This window comes from Zymoseptoria tritici, chromosome 12, assembly GCF_000219625.1.
Source record: "Zymoseptoria tritici IPO323 chromosome 12, whole genome shotgun sequence".
Taxonomy (NCBI): Eukaryota; Fungi; Ascomycota; class Dothideomycetes; order Mycosphaerellales; family Mycosphaerellaceae; genus Zymoseptoria; species Zymoseptoria tritici.
In genome coordinates, this window is record NC_018207.1 from 589187 (window position 1) to 606380 (window position 17194).

At 54.6% G+C, this 17194-nt stretch overlaps 5 protein-coding genes across 5 annotated transcripts; 2 read left to right on the plus strand and 3 right to left on the minus strand.

Annotated features, from left to right (window-relative positions):
- Positions 1–1654: 1654 nt before the first annotated feature.
- On the plus strand, positions 1655–2653 carry MYCGRDRAFT_106335 (uncharacterized protein; the record flags this gene model as incomplete). Its single annotated transcript, XM_003847874.1, has 2 exons — positions 1655–1934; positions 1993–2653. 2 exons carry the CDS (start codon positions 1719–1721, stop codon positions 2491–2493), a joined length of 717 nt encoding a protein of 238 aa, XP_003847922.1.
- Positions 2654–3315: 662 nt separating this feature from the next.
- MYCGRDRAFT_77377 (uncharacterized protein) lies at positions 3316–5780 on the plus strand (the record flags this gene model as incomplete). The annotated part of the gene is made up of 1 exon (XM_003847875.1): positions 3316–5780. The coding sequence occupies one exon, from the start codon at positions 3594–3596 to the stop codon at positions 5778–5780; it is 2187 nt and encodes a 728-aa protein (XP_003847923.1).
- Positions 5781–6234: 454 nt separating this feature from the next.
- On the minus strand, positions 6235–8025 carry MYCGRDRAFT_97016 (uncharacterized protein; the record flags this gene model as incomplete). The annotated part of the gene is made up of 1 exon (XM_003848119.1): positions 6235–8025. The coding sequence occupies one exon, from the start codon at positions 8023–8025 to the stop codon at positions 6235–6237; it is 1791 nt and encodes a 596-aa protein (XP_003848167.1).
- Positions 8026–9416: 1391 nt separating this feature from the next.
- On the minus strand, positions 9417–12070 carry MYCGRDRAFT_101742 (putative mannosidase; the record flags this gene model as incomplete). The annotated part of the gene is made up of 5 exons (XM_003848118.1): positions 9417–9883; positions 9939–10257; positions 10314–10338; positions 10390–11729; positions 11792–12070. 5 exons carry the CDS (start codon positions 12068–12070, stop codon positions 9417–9419), a joined length of 2430 nt encoding a protein of 809 aa, XP_003848166.1.
- Positions 12071–13228: 1158 nt separating this feature from the next.
- Positions 13229–16041, minus strand: MYCGRDRAFT_117724 (SPX domain-containing protein; the record flags this gene model as incomplete). The annotated part of the gene is made up of 4 exons (XM_003848117.1): positions 13229–14242; positions 14292–15496; positions 15678–15878; positions 15990–16041. 4 exons carry the CDS (start codon positions 16039–16041, stop codon positions 13229–13231), a joined length of 2472 nt encoding a protein of 823 aa, XP_003848165.1.
- Between the last annotated feature and the right edge of the window lie 1153 nt (positions 16042–17194).

The window sequence follows — 17194 nt, forward strand, 5'->3', positions numbered from 1 at the left end:
CGACCACGTCCGCCACCAGGGTGAGAGTGCTCTGATGGAGACATTCGTGGTCAAGTGAGTCTACCAAGACTCGGAAGCTCAACTATCCGCGCAACTTTCGAGGCTGCGCTCACTTTGAGAGATCCACACAAGGATTCCTGCAGAGCGGTGGATCCGTCCGAATATCAGCCAGAGGCGAGACGTGCAGAGGCAAGGATTGTTCGACGACAGCTCGCGGATGAAATACCCCCAATATGGGCACTCCGATGCTGCATCGTCGTGTGCAGGTCTGAGAAGTGTCTCTCATCGGTGGAGATTCGTGATTGCTCACCCCGACATGGCATCCGGAGATGAATGTCCGCGGGCTCGCGGCCGCAACCTCCACCGCTGACGGGGTCGATGCGGATGAATGAACTCACCTCGAAGAGCCGTAGACTTGTCGTTACGCCCTCACGGATCAGATACCATGGTCTTGGCGAGCAGGATGACGATGATGTCGACGAAGGTTTTGAAGACACTTTCCAGCACCTCAAGGCCGTCGCCGTGGCCTTGGCCTTGCATTGTCGCCTTCGTCCTCACCTCATCCTCTGACGCCAGCCAAACCGCTTGGCTCGATGTACTTCTTGGAGAAGCTAACATTAGCCATCATTGGGTTCATTAGCTCGTAGCCTACTGCATCCGCGGAGGTGAACCTGGGGCCGCCAAGACTCATGGGAAGCCTTTCTCCATCTTCTAGTCTTCCGAGACCCAGCGGCAACATCCTACACCTTTCATCATGCCATGACATACATCGACCAGCGTGGAGAAGGAAGCTCCGGCATTGCATCACACGTCGATTGGCGCATGTTGTATTCGGGGAGAGAGCAACACGCGACATGTTGTTGTTTGTGAACGATGCAAATCGTTGCCATGCATTCCTCTCATTTTACCCTGTCTCAACCTCGGAACACTCTCGCTAAATTTTATACAGGACAACGCAGTGCCGTTGAAGAACGCAACGATTGAGCCTCTATTCTGAAAGGCCTATCGTCCGCAAGAAGTGCCATAAGACGATCGTTGCATGGCCGCTGTGGACCCGAACCTTGGAAATGAGAGGGCGCAGCAATAAGAGCAGCTTGGCATCCGGTCTCAAAAGTCAAACAATTGTCGGCCACGGAAGTTACCTCTTTGGGGTCTTGGTATGTCACTTCGAGCGATGTTTGCCAAGTGATCGCCACAAACCGCCCAGCTCCCGAGTAATGAGGACTGTACATGGCTCCACAACGCGATCGAACCCCAATTACCTCCTAGACCTGCATACCCGTCGACTCTTCAGATTGGGTGCGAGCTGCCGTGGAGCTGTAACAACATCCACATCACGACGTTGAAACTACCACCTCCGCCGCTCCATGGACCGCGCCTTCCGCTTGGGACAGGTCCACCAATGTCTTCTCAGGCTCTTAGCCCGACGCCGAAGGATGTCAGAGAGGTTCCTAGGCAGTACCTGCCAAATGAGGTCAAACGGCCCCGAGCCGTCATGGCTTTCGCCAAGTGAACGATCTATCCCTTGGCCAGAAGGCATGTCGAGTGCCATGGATTTGGGCGCGTGTCCACCGCAATCTCTCGACCGGGATGCATGTACATAAAGGTATGGCTGTCTGCCTTTCCTAGATCTACCTCTTCATCTTCATCCATCAGCATCGATATCATACGACCACTCCTCCCCACTTTCGTTACCGACCAATCCATCCACATTCAAGATGAAGTACTCATACGCCGCCCTCGCGCTCTCGGCTGTTGCCTTTGCTGCCCCAGCTCCCTCCGTCGTGGAGGACTGTGACGAGACCGTCCCAGCCGTCCAGCACCCAGCCGTCCAGCACCCGGCCTACCAAGCACCTCCTGTCGCGCTTCCATCCCCGATCCCATCCAACGATGCCAACTGCCCCAAGGTTGAGTGCCCAGCTGGCGGTGACAAGGTTCGTGTTACGCACCAATCGAAAAATCCTCGAGTTCCAATATTAACCTCCTACCCAGAAGGCCGCCAACTTCCCCATCAAGTTCACCTCCACCTTCAGTATCGTCGCCACCCCCGATCAAGTCGTGAACAGCACCAACGTCCCCACGGGCGGTCTGGAGGGCGCCGTCGGCTACTACGACTTCGGCCTCAACTCCGACCTCAACCTGATCTGCTACAACATCACCCTCGTGGGCGTGACCGGAGCCTACCAATCGCCCGCCGACACCGCCACCCACATCCACCAGAGCGCTCTCGGCCGCTCCGGCCCACCCAGAATCGCTTTCCCCAACCCAACCATCGTTGAGGGCTCCAACATTCGCCAGAGCGTTGGCTGCTTGAGCGGACCGTTCGTCACTGGTATTGAGGCCGCTGACAACGTCACGGACACCGGCTCGGCTTCCGGATTCACCATTGCCGCCATCGAGGCCAACCCATCTGCGTTCAACGCCGATGTGCACACTGCTGATGCCGTCCCTGGTGCTGTCCGTGGCCAGTTCGGTGCTCCTCTCTCTTACTAGAGGATGATGATGGAAGGGGTGTGAGGGAGGAAGTGTGCAGCATTGAGGGAGATGGATGGACGACGACGACCTTTTTTAATTTCTAATGTCTCTTGGGTTATAAATATTTCGTATGGGCATTTTACCTTTTATTGATCATGAACGATCAAAAGGAACCATCGCATTCTGGTCTGATTCTCTTATCTATGTTGTTGATGCTGAAATCACCGTATACACCAGAGTTCAGTACGCGTTATTGACTTGTTTGCCAAGTGAACCTCCTGACTCCACGCCCAGCATTCCGTAGAGGGCGTTACCTGGTACCCAGGAAGAATAGAGTTCTCGCCTAGACTTGCATGAAATGAGGTCGATGAGATGAGAGTCTCGGCACCGTTGTTTCGCTTCTCATCGTCCGGCTCCTTTCTTTCCTCCCGTGGTCCTCGACTTCTCCAGATACGTAGGCACTATCGCTGCAGGCCGGAATCTGGTCCCACTCCATATGACCCGTCCTTCCGGTATACATCTTATACCACTGTACCTGGATGCGGGTGACCAGCTTTGGCGGCATGGTCAGCGGGAGAACCGTACGGCTTTAGAGGGTGAGGTTCTCCAATGGTCCCGATGATGGGGTGAATGTGACATTGACTGCTGCTGCTTTGTTTCTCATCGCCCTGGCTCAGATCCACACTGTTGGATGTGATAGGGGTCGAGAATAATAATGAGGAGCAGACAAGCTACGGAGTGGAGTGGAGTGAAGCGAACCGTCATCGACAGCCACATCACATGGCAGAAAAGCAAAAGCTCTCTCAGCCGCATATCAATGGATGTTGAGGATAACAGTATCACAAGTGAGGATAATAAACAACTTGAGGACCACATCGGGTGAATCGATACTTCTCTCCACCATCCTCCACCTTTTCCTCCTTGTATTCGCCGTGGACAGGCCGACATGTCGTAAACAAGTGGATCACCTCACTCCATCGCTTCCTCCACCCGACCGTGAAGCCAAGCTCTTCTCTACCCGACTGCTGAGAGTTTCTCCCCTCTCTCACTCCGCTCCTCACCATCAACCACGTCGTCTCGCTGGCCTCACCTCTCCTCTCCTCTGAGCGCCAACAATCATGGCCGCCACCGCCAGCCGCTCGCGCCGCGCCCTCCGCATCCTAGGCTATGCTGGCGCCGCCGGAGTCGTGGGCGCAGGAGGCCTTTACTTCGTCTATCGCCCGCGCTCCGTTCCTGGTCTCGAAGCTGCCGCCGTTCCCCCTCCTACCTACGGTGAAGGCGGCGTTTTCAGCCCGCCGAAATTCCCTCGCGAGAAGAGCAGAGATGAGCAAATTGCCGACTTGAAAGCCAGCGCTGGAGCGGCTTTCCAACAGGCCAAGGGCAAAGTCGTCAATGCGTTGAGCGGAGAGTCGGATGCGAATGCTGCGGACGACAATGCATACGATCTGTTGATCATCGGGGGTGGTGCGACGGGTACTGGAATCGCATTGGATGCCGCATCGAGAGGTCTCAAAGTCGCTCTCGTCGAGCGAGATGATTTCGCGGCCGGAACGAGCAGTAAGAGCACGAAGCTTGTACACGGTGGTGTGCGATATCTCGAAAAAGCTGTCTGGGAACTGGACTACAACCAATACAAGCTCGTCAAGGAAGCTCTGCGTGAGCGGAGGTACTTCCTCGACACGGCGCCGCATCTGTCGCAATGGCTGCCAATCATGATTCCTGTCAACAAGTGGTGGCAAGCGCCGTACTTTTGGGCGGGAACCAAGGCGTATGATTTTCTGGCTGGATCGGAAAATATTGAGTCGTCCTACTTTTTGACTCGCAGCAAGGCGCTGGATGCATTCCCAATGCTGAAGAGGGACAATCTATGGGGAGCCTTGGTATACTACGACGGTGCTCACAACGACTCTCGGATGAACGTCTCTCTCGCTATGACTGCAGCTCTTTATGGCGCCACTCTGGTCAACCACATGGAGGTCACTGGGCTTGAAAAGGACGCCAATGGCCGTCTCTGCGGTGCCAGAGTCAAGGATCTCGTCCCGGAGCGAAACGGCGGCAAAGGCGAGGAGTTCACGATCAAAGCCAAGGGAGTTATCAACGCGACAGGACCTTTCACCGACGCCATCCGCAAACTCGACGAACCTTCAGTCGAAGAAATCGTCGCACCCTCCTCCGGCGTGCACGTAATCCTACCCGGATACTACTCTCCCTCAAACATGGGCCTGATCGACCCCAAGACCTCCGACGGCCGCGTCATCTTCTTCCTCCCCTGGCAAGGCAACACCATCGCCGGCACAACCGACGCCCCCTGCGACATCGCCCAAAACCCCATCGCCAAAGAAGAAGAAATCTCCTGGATCCTCAAAGAAGTCCAAAACTACCTGCAACCCGAAATCAACGTCCGCCGCGGCGACGTCCTGGCAGCCTGGTCCGGCATCCGCCCTCTCGTCCGCGACCCAAAACAATCCAAATCCGAAGGCCTCGTCCGCAACCACCTCCTCACCACCTCCGAGTCCGGCCTCGTCACCATCAGCGGTGGTAAATGGACTACCTACCGCCAAATGGCCGAAGAAGCCGTCGACGAATCTCTCAAAGAATTCCACCTCTCCCCGCGCCCACACCCTACCGTCCCCCTCGTCTCCGGCGTCGAAGGTTTCTCCGACAACATCACCCTCGACGGCACCTGCCAAACCCACGCGGTCCGCCTTATTGGGGCTCACGGCTACTCGAAAACTCTCTTCATCAACATCATCCAGCACTACGGCATCGACACCGAAGTCGCAAAACACCTCGTCGAATCCTACGGCGATCGCGCCTGGACTGTCGCTGCCCTCTGCGCGCCGACCGAATCCCGCTTCCCCGTCCGCGGCGAGCGCATCTCGGAATTATACCCGTACGTCGACGGCGAAGTGCGCTACGCCGTGCGGCACGAGTACGCTCAATCCGCAGTGGACGTCATCGCGCGACGAACCCGGCTGGCATTCCTCAACGCTCAGGCCGCGCTCGAAGCCCTTCCCAGAGTCATCGATCTCATGGGCGAGGAACTCAAGTGGAGCAAGACGCGCAAAGAAAACGAGTGGAAAGACAGCGTCAAATTCCTCGAGTCAATGGGTCTTCCCAAAAGCAAGTTGACGTTGACGAGAAAGCAGGTGGAGAGTGGGGATGTGGGCAAGTACACGGACGAGGAGTTTGCGTTGTATGCGAGGCACGATGGGCCCGGGGAGGTGTTGGATACGGATGTGAGGGATGTGAGTAAGGCGAAGGGAAATCCGGGGATTCAGAGGGATAGTCCGGCGAATAATTAGGTGTTGATTCAGGGGGATAGTGGATTACAGGACGAAGTGGGAAGGGTGAGGATGAACCGGACCGTGAGATGTAGTAAAGTGTACAGTGTGAATGACGATGAGAATTTGCTGCTTGGTTTCCGCGGCACGAAATGGTCCTCGTCAAATTCGTGGTGGTCGTGTCTATGCAGTCTCTTCGCCGAATCACAGTCTGCACTGCAACATGTCTGGCTACTTCGTTCTCTCTCTCCGTGAAGTCTGTGCCATCTCCTTTCTGTCATCCGCTTAGCCAGCTGCTTCGCTCTCTGCAAGTTCGGGTATATCTCCACAACCCCAAAATCAAAGAACTCCGTTTTCTGATGCAAAATGCCACCATCGCATGCGTCTCCAGAATGCATGCACGCACGCAAAACATGAAATAGCTCCCCCAAGAACAACGGACGCAAACAAAAACTTCCATCCTCTCCCTCAAGGATCAGAATCCAAACAAACCACCAAAGAAACCCTTCTTCCTCCCCCGATTCTCCCCACCCGTCACCTCCACCTCATCCTCCAGTCGGAACGTACTCTCAAACCGTCCCTCCAGTCCCGTTTCCCTCACATCCCCTGGTAATACCCACGAACTCGGCTTCAGTTCAAACTCTGTCCTCTTCCTCGGAGCGAACTCCACTGGTTTGACCTGTTCCCCCATTCGCTTCAAAAAATCTGGTCGTTGACTCAGAGGAACCGGGACGAGTTCGTTGGGGACGTGAGGAGGGTTGCGGAGGCGATGGTTTTGCGAGAGTGGGGCGGGAGGGAGGCGGGTGTAAAATGGATTTGAGGGTTGAGTTTGGAGTGAGGTTGTGGTTGCGCAGGTGGGTGGGAGGGTGTGAGTGGGCCGGAGGACGGGTTGAGGGATTGTGCGAAGGCTACGCTGGGAGGAGCGCATGACGGGTGCGGAGTCGGTTTCCATGCGGTCGTAGTAGGAGTCGTCTTCTTCGTCGGAGTATTCGGGGGAGGGTTGTTGGAGGGGGAGGTAGGAGCTGCGGGTGTAGGGTTGTTGAGCTGAGCGTGTGGATTTGGCGGCGAAGTTGTTGACGTCGAGGGGTTGGTCTTCGGGATGGTGGAGGTAGCGGTAGGGGTTTCGTTCGGAGGCTTTGGGAGTGGGGTGCTCGGATGCTGGAGCGGCGTGTGCGCTCAGGATGTCGACTTCGGTGGGTTTGGGCATGATTTTGCCTTTGAGTCGCCATTGGACGGGTTGGATGCCGCGACTGGCGATAAGTTGTATGATGAGGATGAAGAAGATAGTGAAGGAGTGCGCGCCAATGAGTTGCTGGGAGTCGAACTTGGCTGTGGTGGGAGTGTGGGATAAGTTGAGCCAGGCTAGGCTTCGCACCGCGAGGATGATGAGGTGCATGTAGAAGTAGTTCCACTGGCCGTGGACGGCGTCCATCCTAAAGGTGGGATGGTACCAGGCCTTTCGACCAGGGTTGTGAAGAAGGCCTATTGCAGCCAGGGCGAGCATCTTGGGCATGATGCTGCCGAACATGTCGAAGCACGACGCACTGAAGCGCAAAGAGCGTGCTTGGACCGCACATTCTGCTGGAGACAGCCCGGCAAGAGAATCGTCAATCTCATCCTCCTCCTGAGCGTACAGCATCATCAGAATGCCGTAGACATGGTATGCGATCTGAACCGCAAGACCAACATTCAGAATAAGTCCAACTGTGCTCAACAAAAACCTTGCCATCTTCTTCCCAGCATCGTCCCGCATACCCGTCGCCGGTTTCCCACCTCTTGCTCTTGTATCGGACACCAGTCTCGCAGCATTCTGAGCCATGCCATAGTAATCCGCGCGATTGATCTTCGTCTGAGCCTTGGGCGCACAATTCTTGCAGATGAGTGGATATCGCTGCTCCAGCTCGGCCTTGAACTTTGGTATCGCCTTCTCGAACTCGGCATATCGTGGATGATCTTCGTCGGGCAGGTAGTTGGCGAGGTTCTCGTTGTACATGTGCTGGTTTTGGACGCATGTCCGGCAGAAAGCCTGGTTCTCTTGGTGGTTGAGAGATTCGTTGATCGGTCGTGGGAATGAGAAGGATGTTGTGTTCGTAGGCTCGGTCTGATGCGGCGCGGTGATGTATGTGGGTGTGTCGACGATGTTGCCCTTCCCGTCGAGGTAGTTGAATGCTTCGCATGATGTGCACTGGAACTCGGTGGTGGTCTTGTTATGCGGGGTCTTGGAGCCGCAGAAGTGGCAGCGCAGGCGGGAGAACATGGTCGGCATGGTTGTTGTCATACAGGTTCAGGTCGAATTGGCGCCATAAGTAAGGCGTGAAGGTGGCAGTCGTATTTGCGTGTCTTGCGTCTTGTCTCGAAGATTGTTGTCTTGAGCATGTCTCTCGGGGTTAAGACAGACGGGACGGATGTTGTGCAGTAGCGTGCCTTCACCCGCGAAGTGTGACTTGCCGGACTTCAGCCGAAACATTCACTTGACGACAACGACCTCACCTCTCCACTCGCCTGCATCTCCTGACGTAGCCCTCTCTCTGGGCAATGCATCTCTGGAGCTGACAGTCGTGGCAGCGCAGTGGATATGCACCGCAGTACCGGGTCAAGACTCCTCGGCCGTCCATGCAATTTGTGCACAGCCTCGAAGAACGCAGAGGATTGCAAGGATGTCACCCACAACACCTGTGCCGCCTTGACGTATGCATGGCAGCCATTGGGCGTTGCTCGATGTCTCCAGCGATACTGTAGACTCTAGACTAAGCACAGCAGACCTGCACCTTGGAGGCGGCCTCTCGACCCTCGGCGGACACCCGCCGGGCAGCACCCGATGACCTTCTGGAAGGCTGCAAGGTACTGCGCCACCGTCCACCACTGAGTGAGTGATTTCTGAATCCCGCGATATGTACATATATATGTACGCCTCGACAGCTTTCGCTTTTGGCAGACACGTTCACGCTCCACTCCTCACTTCTCAAATCCCAACTACTGCCCGAAGCTACAAAGGACAAATAACCAAAGACCTACTACCATCACCAAGCAAGCAGTTCGATCCGAGTCCAATTATCCTTGAGCTCTGCCTTTCAAATCCACCCTCTGAGCAGTTTACACCCCATCCATCAACAATGGCCGGCAACATCTGCGGCACCTCGGCCTTTACCTGGCAAACCACCACCAACGCCATGGACTCCCAAACCATGACTTCCGAACACGCCATCGCCGCAAGAGCGAAATCCGCACTCGTCATGGACGCTGTCAAGCGTGGAGACATGAAGGAGGCGGATCGCCTCATGGCTCAGCAGCGGGAGACGGAGAAGAAGGAAGGTGGGTCGAAGGGTTGGGTCAGCCGGTGAGTTTTGTTGTTGTGACAGGCTGGGGTGGGTTGAGAACAGTGCTGATCTATAGGTGTAGGTTCGGGCGCAAGAAGGGGAAGCAGAGTGAGGTGGTGGAGGGGAAGACGGTGGATGGGGATGAGGAGAGTGTGTATAGCGTGGAAGTGAAGAAAGTGCAGGCTTACGCGGAAGGGAAGAGGGACGATGAGGATGGCCGATGAAGCGCCATCGACGACGTGTTCGAAGTCAACACCAGAGTGCAAGGATAATAGCCAGCCACGGCACGTTACATTGAATCGAACGATACCACACCACACCTCTTCCTACCTCAACATACCTACATAAAATACCGCATCCCCTCGCCACTTCCCTGATCACTAACACTAGGCGGCACATCCTCCTCCCTGGTTCCCCACCCACTCTCCACACTCCCCAACGTCAATTCCAACACGCCACCCTCCAAGAAAAACTTATGCCCGAACCAATTCTTCGTCCAAGGTTCTCCATTCATCGTAACACTCTGAATGAACACATTCTTATACTCCGGATCGAAATTCACATTCCTAATCGTAGCGACTTTGCCCGTCAACTTATTCGTGATGCTGACTTCTTCGAAAAAGGGAGGCGTGATGTAGTAGACGTCCTGGCCGGCGTTGGGGAAGATGCCCATCATGGAGAGGGCGATGAAAGAGCCCATGGCGCCGGAGTCGTCGTTGCCGGGGATTCCGTTGAGGGAGGTGTTGAATTGAGAGGGGATGTAGGAGTGGATGCGTTGGGCGGATTTGGCGGGGCGGGCGGCGTGGTCTGTTTTCGCACCACTGTCAGTTCATGTCGGCCACATTTCGGAGATACAACTTACGGTATTGATACACCGTCAGAAAAGCCTGCTCGTCGCCAACGTAAAGCAAGCCAGGGAATTCATGAAGGTAGTCGAGGCGTTTGACAAAGGTCGATGGACCGCCGACGGTGGTGATCAGACTTGACATGTCGTGTGGGACGAAGAAGGTGTAGAGCCAGGAGCTGCCTTCGTAGGTTTCGTGGCCGTTGGGATTGAGGTAGCAGGAGGTGAAGTTGTAGAGCGGCGAGCAGTAGATGGGGTCTTGGAAACCCCAGGTGCCGTTTTGGAATTTGGGCATGAAGAAGCCGGTGAAGCCGGTGTCGGTACCGTTGATGGCGCTCTGTGAATAGGTCGTCAGTGGTTGTGGCGTGGGGAAGAGCTGATGCTGGTGCTCACGGTTTGATCGGACTTCCACATGTTCCTGTGTCTTGTCAGCGTGGTCTCACCTTGCGACGCACTGTCTTGTACTCACTTCCAGTAGCCTGATGTCCCAATGTACTTCTCATGATCCGCCATATTTCCCAACCCCTGCGCCATCTCAGCAATACAAAAGTCATTGTAAGCATACTCCAGCGTCCTGCTAATACTTCTCGTAATAAGCCCAACGCCTTTGAAATCAAAGTCATCAGTCGGAATGTAATTCAACGACTTCCACGAATCCAGTCCGCCACGTCCTTCGATCCCCCAATTCGGTGGCTCGACCTCCGCATCTTTGACGACAGCTTCATACGCCGTAGCCCAATCAACGCCATAGTCCGCTGCAAGCTTGCCAATTTTGAGGTACGTCTCCGCGAGCACGACGTCGGCATTGGAGCCTCCCTGCGTGAACCCTTTGCAGAGCGACATGCGACAGTCCGGAAGCCAGCCCTCGTGTCGGTAGATGTCGATCAGACTGCGTACCATTTGGATCTGCGAGTACGGATCCAGGATCGTGAGCAAAGGATGGATACTGCGGAAAGAGTCCCAAATGCAGTAGTAGGAGTCGTAGTACGGTTCTGCACTCTCCCATAGCGGGTTCTCATTCGTGTAGTCCTGTGGAGAGATCATTGATCGGTACAGACCACTCCAGAAAATCGTCTGCATGCTGTCGTTGACGCCGCCGGGTTTGATCTGTACCACGCTCATCTTTTCGGACCATGCTTGTTGGGCGGCGGTGTGGACGCTCTCGAAGTTGAAGTCCGGAATTTCGGTCTGAGCATTACGGCAGGCTTGCTCGACGCTGATGAGGCTCAGACCCACGCGAGCGAGGATCTGGTTGGAAGCCTTCGGTGCATTGAAGCGTACCCAAGAACCGGACGGAAGAGGAGCGGGGAAGTTGAGGCCGTCCACAATACCAGTGTAGTTCTTAACCTCGGCAGAAGCCCTGTTGTTGACGAAGACCCCAGTGTCGCGGACGTCGGCGCCTTGAAAGTCGACACAAGTATGGAGAGCCCAGAGTTGATTCTGGTTGCCAAAACTTGGGGTGAAGTGTCCACTAGCTGTGATGCGACCATTGTCCTCTACGCACGTGGAACCGTTGACTGTAGATGTGGGGAGATCCGTCAGCTCGAGGAGTATCAGAGGACTCAGCGTAGTGTTCTCGGTCGTGGGCTTGTCCGGGAAGGTAAAGCGGTAGAGAGCCGTGTGGTTGGTCACGGTCATCTCTGCCTTGATTTGGGTCTCCAGTGATATGGCAAAGTAGCCAGGCTTCGCCTCGACAGAACCGTTGATTCGAGCGACCGGGCGTGAGCCCCTCGTGAAATTGCAGTTGTTGACATCGTCATTGGGGCAGCCTGCATGTGCGAATAAGGGAAAATTGCCCATACTCGATCCCTGCCGAGCTGTCAATACTCGATGTATCGAAGAATTTGTCTTGACGATGCATTGCTACTCACTCCTCCAGTTCCCGAATCGTGCATGTGGGAAAAGCCCTTGATGAGAGCACCGCCCTCACTCGAAAAGCCAGCCTGGTCCTCGATAGTCACATCGGCCACAGCCTTCGCCATTCCAAATGGTAACGTTGCTCCGGCGAAGACATGACCGCCGTTTAAAGTCCCGATCAGAGGATCTATGAACGGCAGTATATTCGTGTTGTTGGCATCATGTCCAATGACTCCCACGATCAATGGCACGACCGCGCTGAGCACTGTAGCGAAGGAAATGCGAGGAGGCATTGCTATGGTCGGAGTCCGTCACAGCAAGTCGAGAAAGAGTCGAAGAAAGCACACGCCTCGAGACTTCAACACGCTTTATGCGTTGTGACCTCGCATTATTGCTTTTCACCCCGCTAGACCCGTCGGCCAACATTGCCCCGCTAGGACTTCATTATCGGGATCGACCATGCGGAGAAAAGCTGGGCAGAGCTGGGATGCAGCAATGAAGCCAAATTGCTGCCGTCGAAGATCCGCCGCGTGCATCCCTGTCTTCACCGCTTTGGTGAGGAAAACACACGCTCCGTGGCCGAAGCAGGAAAGGTCCGGGGATCTTCAGGTTCAGGAACCATTCTGAGGTCATGGCGCGCTATTTAGCCGCAGGAGGACGAGGTTGTCTCGAGTTTGGCCCGAGAGTAGTTCTAATACGATGCCCGAGGTATCATCCTTGATCCAGGACGAATTCTGGTCACTTGACCTGAGTTGACCGACTTGTTGGTAAAGTATGAGTGAGAATCCCTACCGTCATATGCCGTTCTTACCGGTGTCTCGGGATTGGAGTGCTCCGGGCTGCAGGGTGTTGAAGGCAATTCATCGTACTGAAAATGCACGGTAGTTGAGACGATGTAAAGTCTTGGAGTGCATGTGGTGAAGGTGGAGAGGAAGGAAGGCAGGGCTTGGCGGAGTGTTGAGAATGTGTACAGCACTCAAAGGTACATCAATGAAACCCTCCTATCTCATCAGCCGCATTAAACGACAGCAGCCCCAGGCCTGTCGCATCTGTGTGCTATATGTACAACTCCAATCTCAATCATGAGCGTTCTCGGCGTCTCAACCCATTTGAAATGCCCACTCGACAACAAGTGACAGAGCTCCCCGAACGCCTCGCTGACCAACACGCTGAAGCTCATAGCCATCACCGTCGATCCCCAAACAAATGAAATCCTCAAACGAAACACTGAAGCGCAGTGATAGCCCCACGGTAATCCTCCTCGTCCTGTTCTCACTCAGCCATCACACCTCGTGCATCTCCGCCTCCTCGACCTCATATTCATACCTGTCTCCGCGGCCGGATCTCGTCCATTGACGCCCAATCCACTGCCTCCAACACACCACGCGACTCCATATCAATGCAACAATAACCAAAGTCCACCCACCAACCATAGCCACTTCTGTGAGTTTCTAACTCAGCATCCACGCCAACAACCCTCCACTCCCTACCGCGTCCACAACCAACACAACAACACTCACGATCCACGCTGCAGGCCGCGTAGCCTGTCTCCTCTCTCCATTGATACCACCCGGACTTCTACTCCCACTGCTGCTCGTGATGACAGCCGTAAACCCAAGCAGAGTGAAGATGATACTGCACACCACGCACAGGAGCACGCCGTAGTGTACTTCTCTCAGCAGCTTGTGTCGGCCTGTAGTGCGGAGGATGTAGGCCACCAGCAGCAAGAGGAGGGAAGCGGCGTAGCAGACAGAAGGAAAGTGCGCAAGGAAAGGCAGTGGTGCCTGTTGCTGTTGAGACTTTGCTTGGTACTGCGAAGGGTTGACAGATGTCGGCCGGGAGAAGGTGCCGAAAGTCGAAGACGCACGTTTGCGGCTAGGGGCTGCGACGTTGTCGCTGGACTCTTCGTCTGAAGATTCCTCGTCTTCAGGGGTGGTCTGGCCAGTGAGTAGGCCTTGTCGCTCGGCAGCATCAGAGTACTGGTGTTGTCCGAAGAGGCGGGCGATGCTGTCGAAGAAACGGTCAAAGGCACTGCGGTGGTTCGGGTCGACGAAGATGACGAAAGCATTCGCATCGCCATCATCCAAGTCCTCGGGGTGGTCATATTCACTCCAGTATCGTGGTTTGAGAGGGGTGTCAGAATCAGCCTCCGGGTAGGCACGGCGTTTCTTCTTCTTGCCGAAGGACTTTAGAGGTGGGACTTCGAGCTGAGCCGGGCTGTTGGGCCCATTCTCGACGGCTGTGGCGCTGTCTGTGGTCCCTCGGAAGGAGCCGCTTGACCCGGCAGATTGTGTTCCCGAATTACTTTCACTAAGGGCGTTGGTTCGCTTGGATTTAGCTGGTGGTGGCAGCTTGCGAATGTCGCGCGAAAGAATTGGCTCCCAGAATGGAGGTGGCATGTTTTCGGGGCGGTGGGTCTGCCAGATGGAGTGGTATTCGAGGGAGAAGCCGCGTACGCGCTCGACCTGAGAGATGTTAGTAGCTGCCTCATAAACATCGGTGTACTGTACTCACCAAATGACTGCTGTCGAGCACCGGGAGAAGCTCGGAATTTGGCTTTCCCTCCTGTCTGATAAGAAGAATAGCGAACGGAAAGGGCGATTTCTTATCCTTGCCACTGTCTGCACCGGCTTTCGAGATGGTGATCCCAGTATCCAGTGTTGCAAGCAGCATTCCTTCGTCATTGTCGTCAAGACCCACTAAGCGCGAGCGACAGCTCGAGAGCTGGAACAGCGGCCGAATATCATCCTTCAATAACTCCTTACGAAGCTCTTCCACGTGGTCCGCGTTTTCGGAGACACTCTCGTCTGGTCGCGCGGAGAACTCGGCCTTCTGATCAAAGAAGTCGTGCACATGTTTCCTCCTCAGATATGCATTCTTAGTAATCCCTGATCTAGAGCGAAGACTGGCGAGCGCATCCTCATCGTTGTTCCAGCGTACCGAAGCCTTCGCTCTTTGTGGGAATATTCCAGGAAGATGTTCGCGATCGTCCACGGTCAACGCACTTTGCTCTTTCGCGAAGCGTTCCAGATTGTCTGCCACCAGCATGTGATAATCCGCGACATCTGGTCGTGCTTGTGCAAAGAACTCCATCTGGGCCTCGGTCGTAATGGGCGATGCAACAGAGTTGGATCTGCTCCTCGAGGAGTAGAATCGTGCGTACTGTAGCAGTAATACCTGCAGCTCGACCACATTTTCCACATGGACGAAGTAGCTGGCGAAAGTCCCAGACTCGCCCAGTGGGACCGTAGCGATGTTCGTATCGAAGTATACTTTGGAGCCACTAGCCACAACCTCTTGAAGCTGTCGGATCGCCGAAGAGCTCGCGGGAGCCGTAGGTAGTCCCACCTTCTTGCCTCCCTCTGCCTTCTTCACTTGATTGTCATACAATGCTCTTATCCGCTGTCTGGTATTCGAATACTCGTCGAGTAATGGTCCCAGGTCCAGCTGTGTAAAGTTCTTCGGGTCGTCCAGGACCTCATCTCGAAATCGATCTTCCAACTCCGCCGACCCTGTCCATTTCTTGTACTTTTTCAACAGTTTCCGAAAGGCCGTCCGTTGTGTTGCGGTGAACCGAGCAAGAGACTTGATCTCCTCTCCAGCTTTGATGACATCGTTCTCGAGCCGGCCATATCGTTCGAGTCGACCGACGGGAATCCTATTGTCCGCGACGGAGGCTTGACGGGAGGAGAGCGCGCGGAGTTGTTTCTTTGCGTGATCTGCGTCGATGTTAAAATGTGGTCAATCAGGTTTGCTATTGTCCCTGCACGAGCATAGCGGCAGAAGGTTGCACGAAGTCGGAGATAAGCGGGCATTGGGATGAGCTCTCAATGCATAGCAATTCTCTCAACGCAATTGCGTGCAGTGTCCGCCGCGCTGGCAGTATACAGAACAACTCACCAAGTCGTCGCTGGATCTCGCCGGCTTTGCTTCTAACAAAGAGGTCGATCCGCTGGTGCTGATCGGCTAGGATGTGGAATAGAGCGTTCTCGAACTCTACGAGCTTATCATCGCCGCGACCTGGCACGGAGACCGTCTTGCCCTTTCCTGGTGTTGTGTGCTCTTTGATGAAGTGTTTGATGTCGTCGTAATCGATGTTGTCTGCAGGGTAGAGGTATCAGCAGCTGCCCTGCGTAAACCTCGGAATTGGCTCATCGCCATGAATGAACGGCTGCTTGCTCCGGGCTTGTGCAGACATTGTCGTGTACTTACGGTGACTCCATTCCGGTATTGAACGCTGCCGCAGCGTTTCGCCGTATTTCATGGCCGCGCGGATGTGAGGGCAAGTCTGTGGAAAGTGTCGTCCTCGCTTTATCCTGGAGATCCAAGAAACCTTTCAAAGCCACGTTGAAATGGCGTCACAGTCGCGAATTGGCCAAAGTTTCAAGAGTCGTGCAGGACGGCGGACTTCGCGGCTGAAAGAAACACGGGAATACTTTGTATATACCACGGATACACCAGTAGGGAACAAGCTGGTAGAAGTGTAAGAATGAGTGGGGGCTTCTGAGAAGAGTGGTAAGGTATCCGTGATGTCCCACCGCGTGAACTTTTCAGGAACAAGCATGAGCACGTCCACGGCAAGTTTTGGTTGTGGATCGAAGGTTAAAACCACTATCGAATAATGGTGGCTGCATGGGATCTTCCAAGAAAACCAGCTCGGCGGTTGAGACTTCGCCCACGATTGGGTTGCCATTGCGTCGCAACCAGATGGGAGGGGTCGATCGGGCAGGTGCTCGTGTGCTCACTTCCATCAGGGTGTTGTGCTGCAAGCTCCCCCTGGATCACGCAGACACACGCGAAAGCGAACCTTGTCGTCACGAATTCCTTTTCTCGATTCCAACCACACCGCCTCTCAAAGATCTCTACCATACCTCAGGTAGGCCCTGCATGCAGGTACTCCAGACCTCCGTACCTCCTACCTCCACTCCTTTAGAGATCTGCGGTCTTGGCATTGTTTACAACGTTGTTTTGACATACCAGCTGTCTTTAACACGTAGTTTCTTAACAACTACATAATAGAATACAGTCTTGCAACGCGCGTTCTGATCCTAAGTAATCGCTTCTTCGATGGATACACTTTTTGTAATATTGCGACGCGTCGTTTAGGTGTGACTGCCTACGGAGCTTAAACGTTCTGTAAAAGGACCGTAGAGCGTGCAAGGTCCACAAACCTTATAGATTTGCTCGTAGTGTGCAAACTAAAGGCTCGCAGTAGAAGGCTACCTCGTGTTAAGCCTAGATTAGCAGCATTACGGCATATTAGAGCCTATGTGCGAGGCAAGGGCAAGTAGTAGTCATAGCCTAATGCGGCTAATATAGCCCTTAAGAGCCTTCGAAACGCGACCTTAAATAGAGTCCGGAAACTACTGTAAGAACTTAACGCCTTACAAGTCTACAATATTACGTAAGGGCATCGA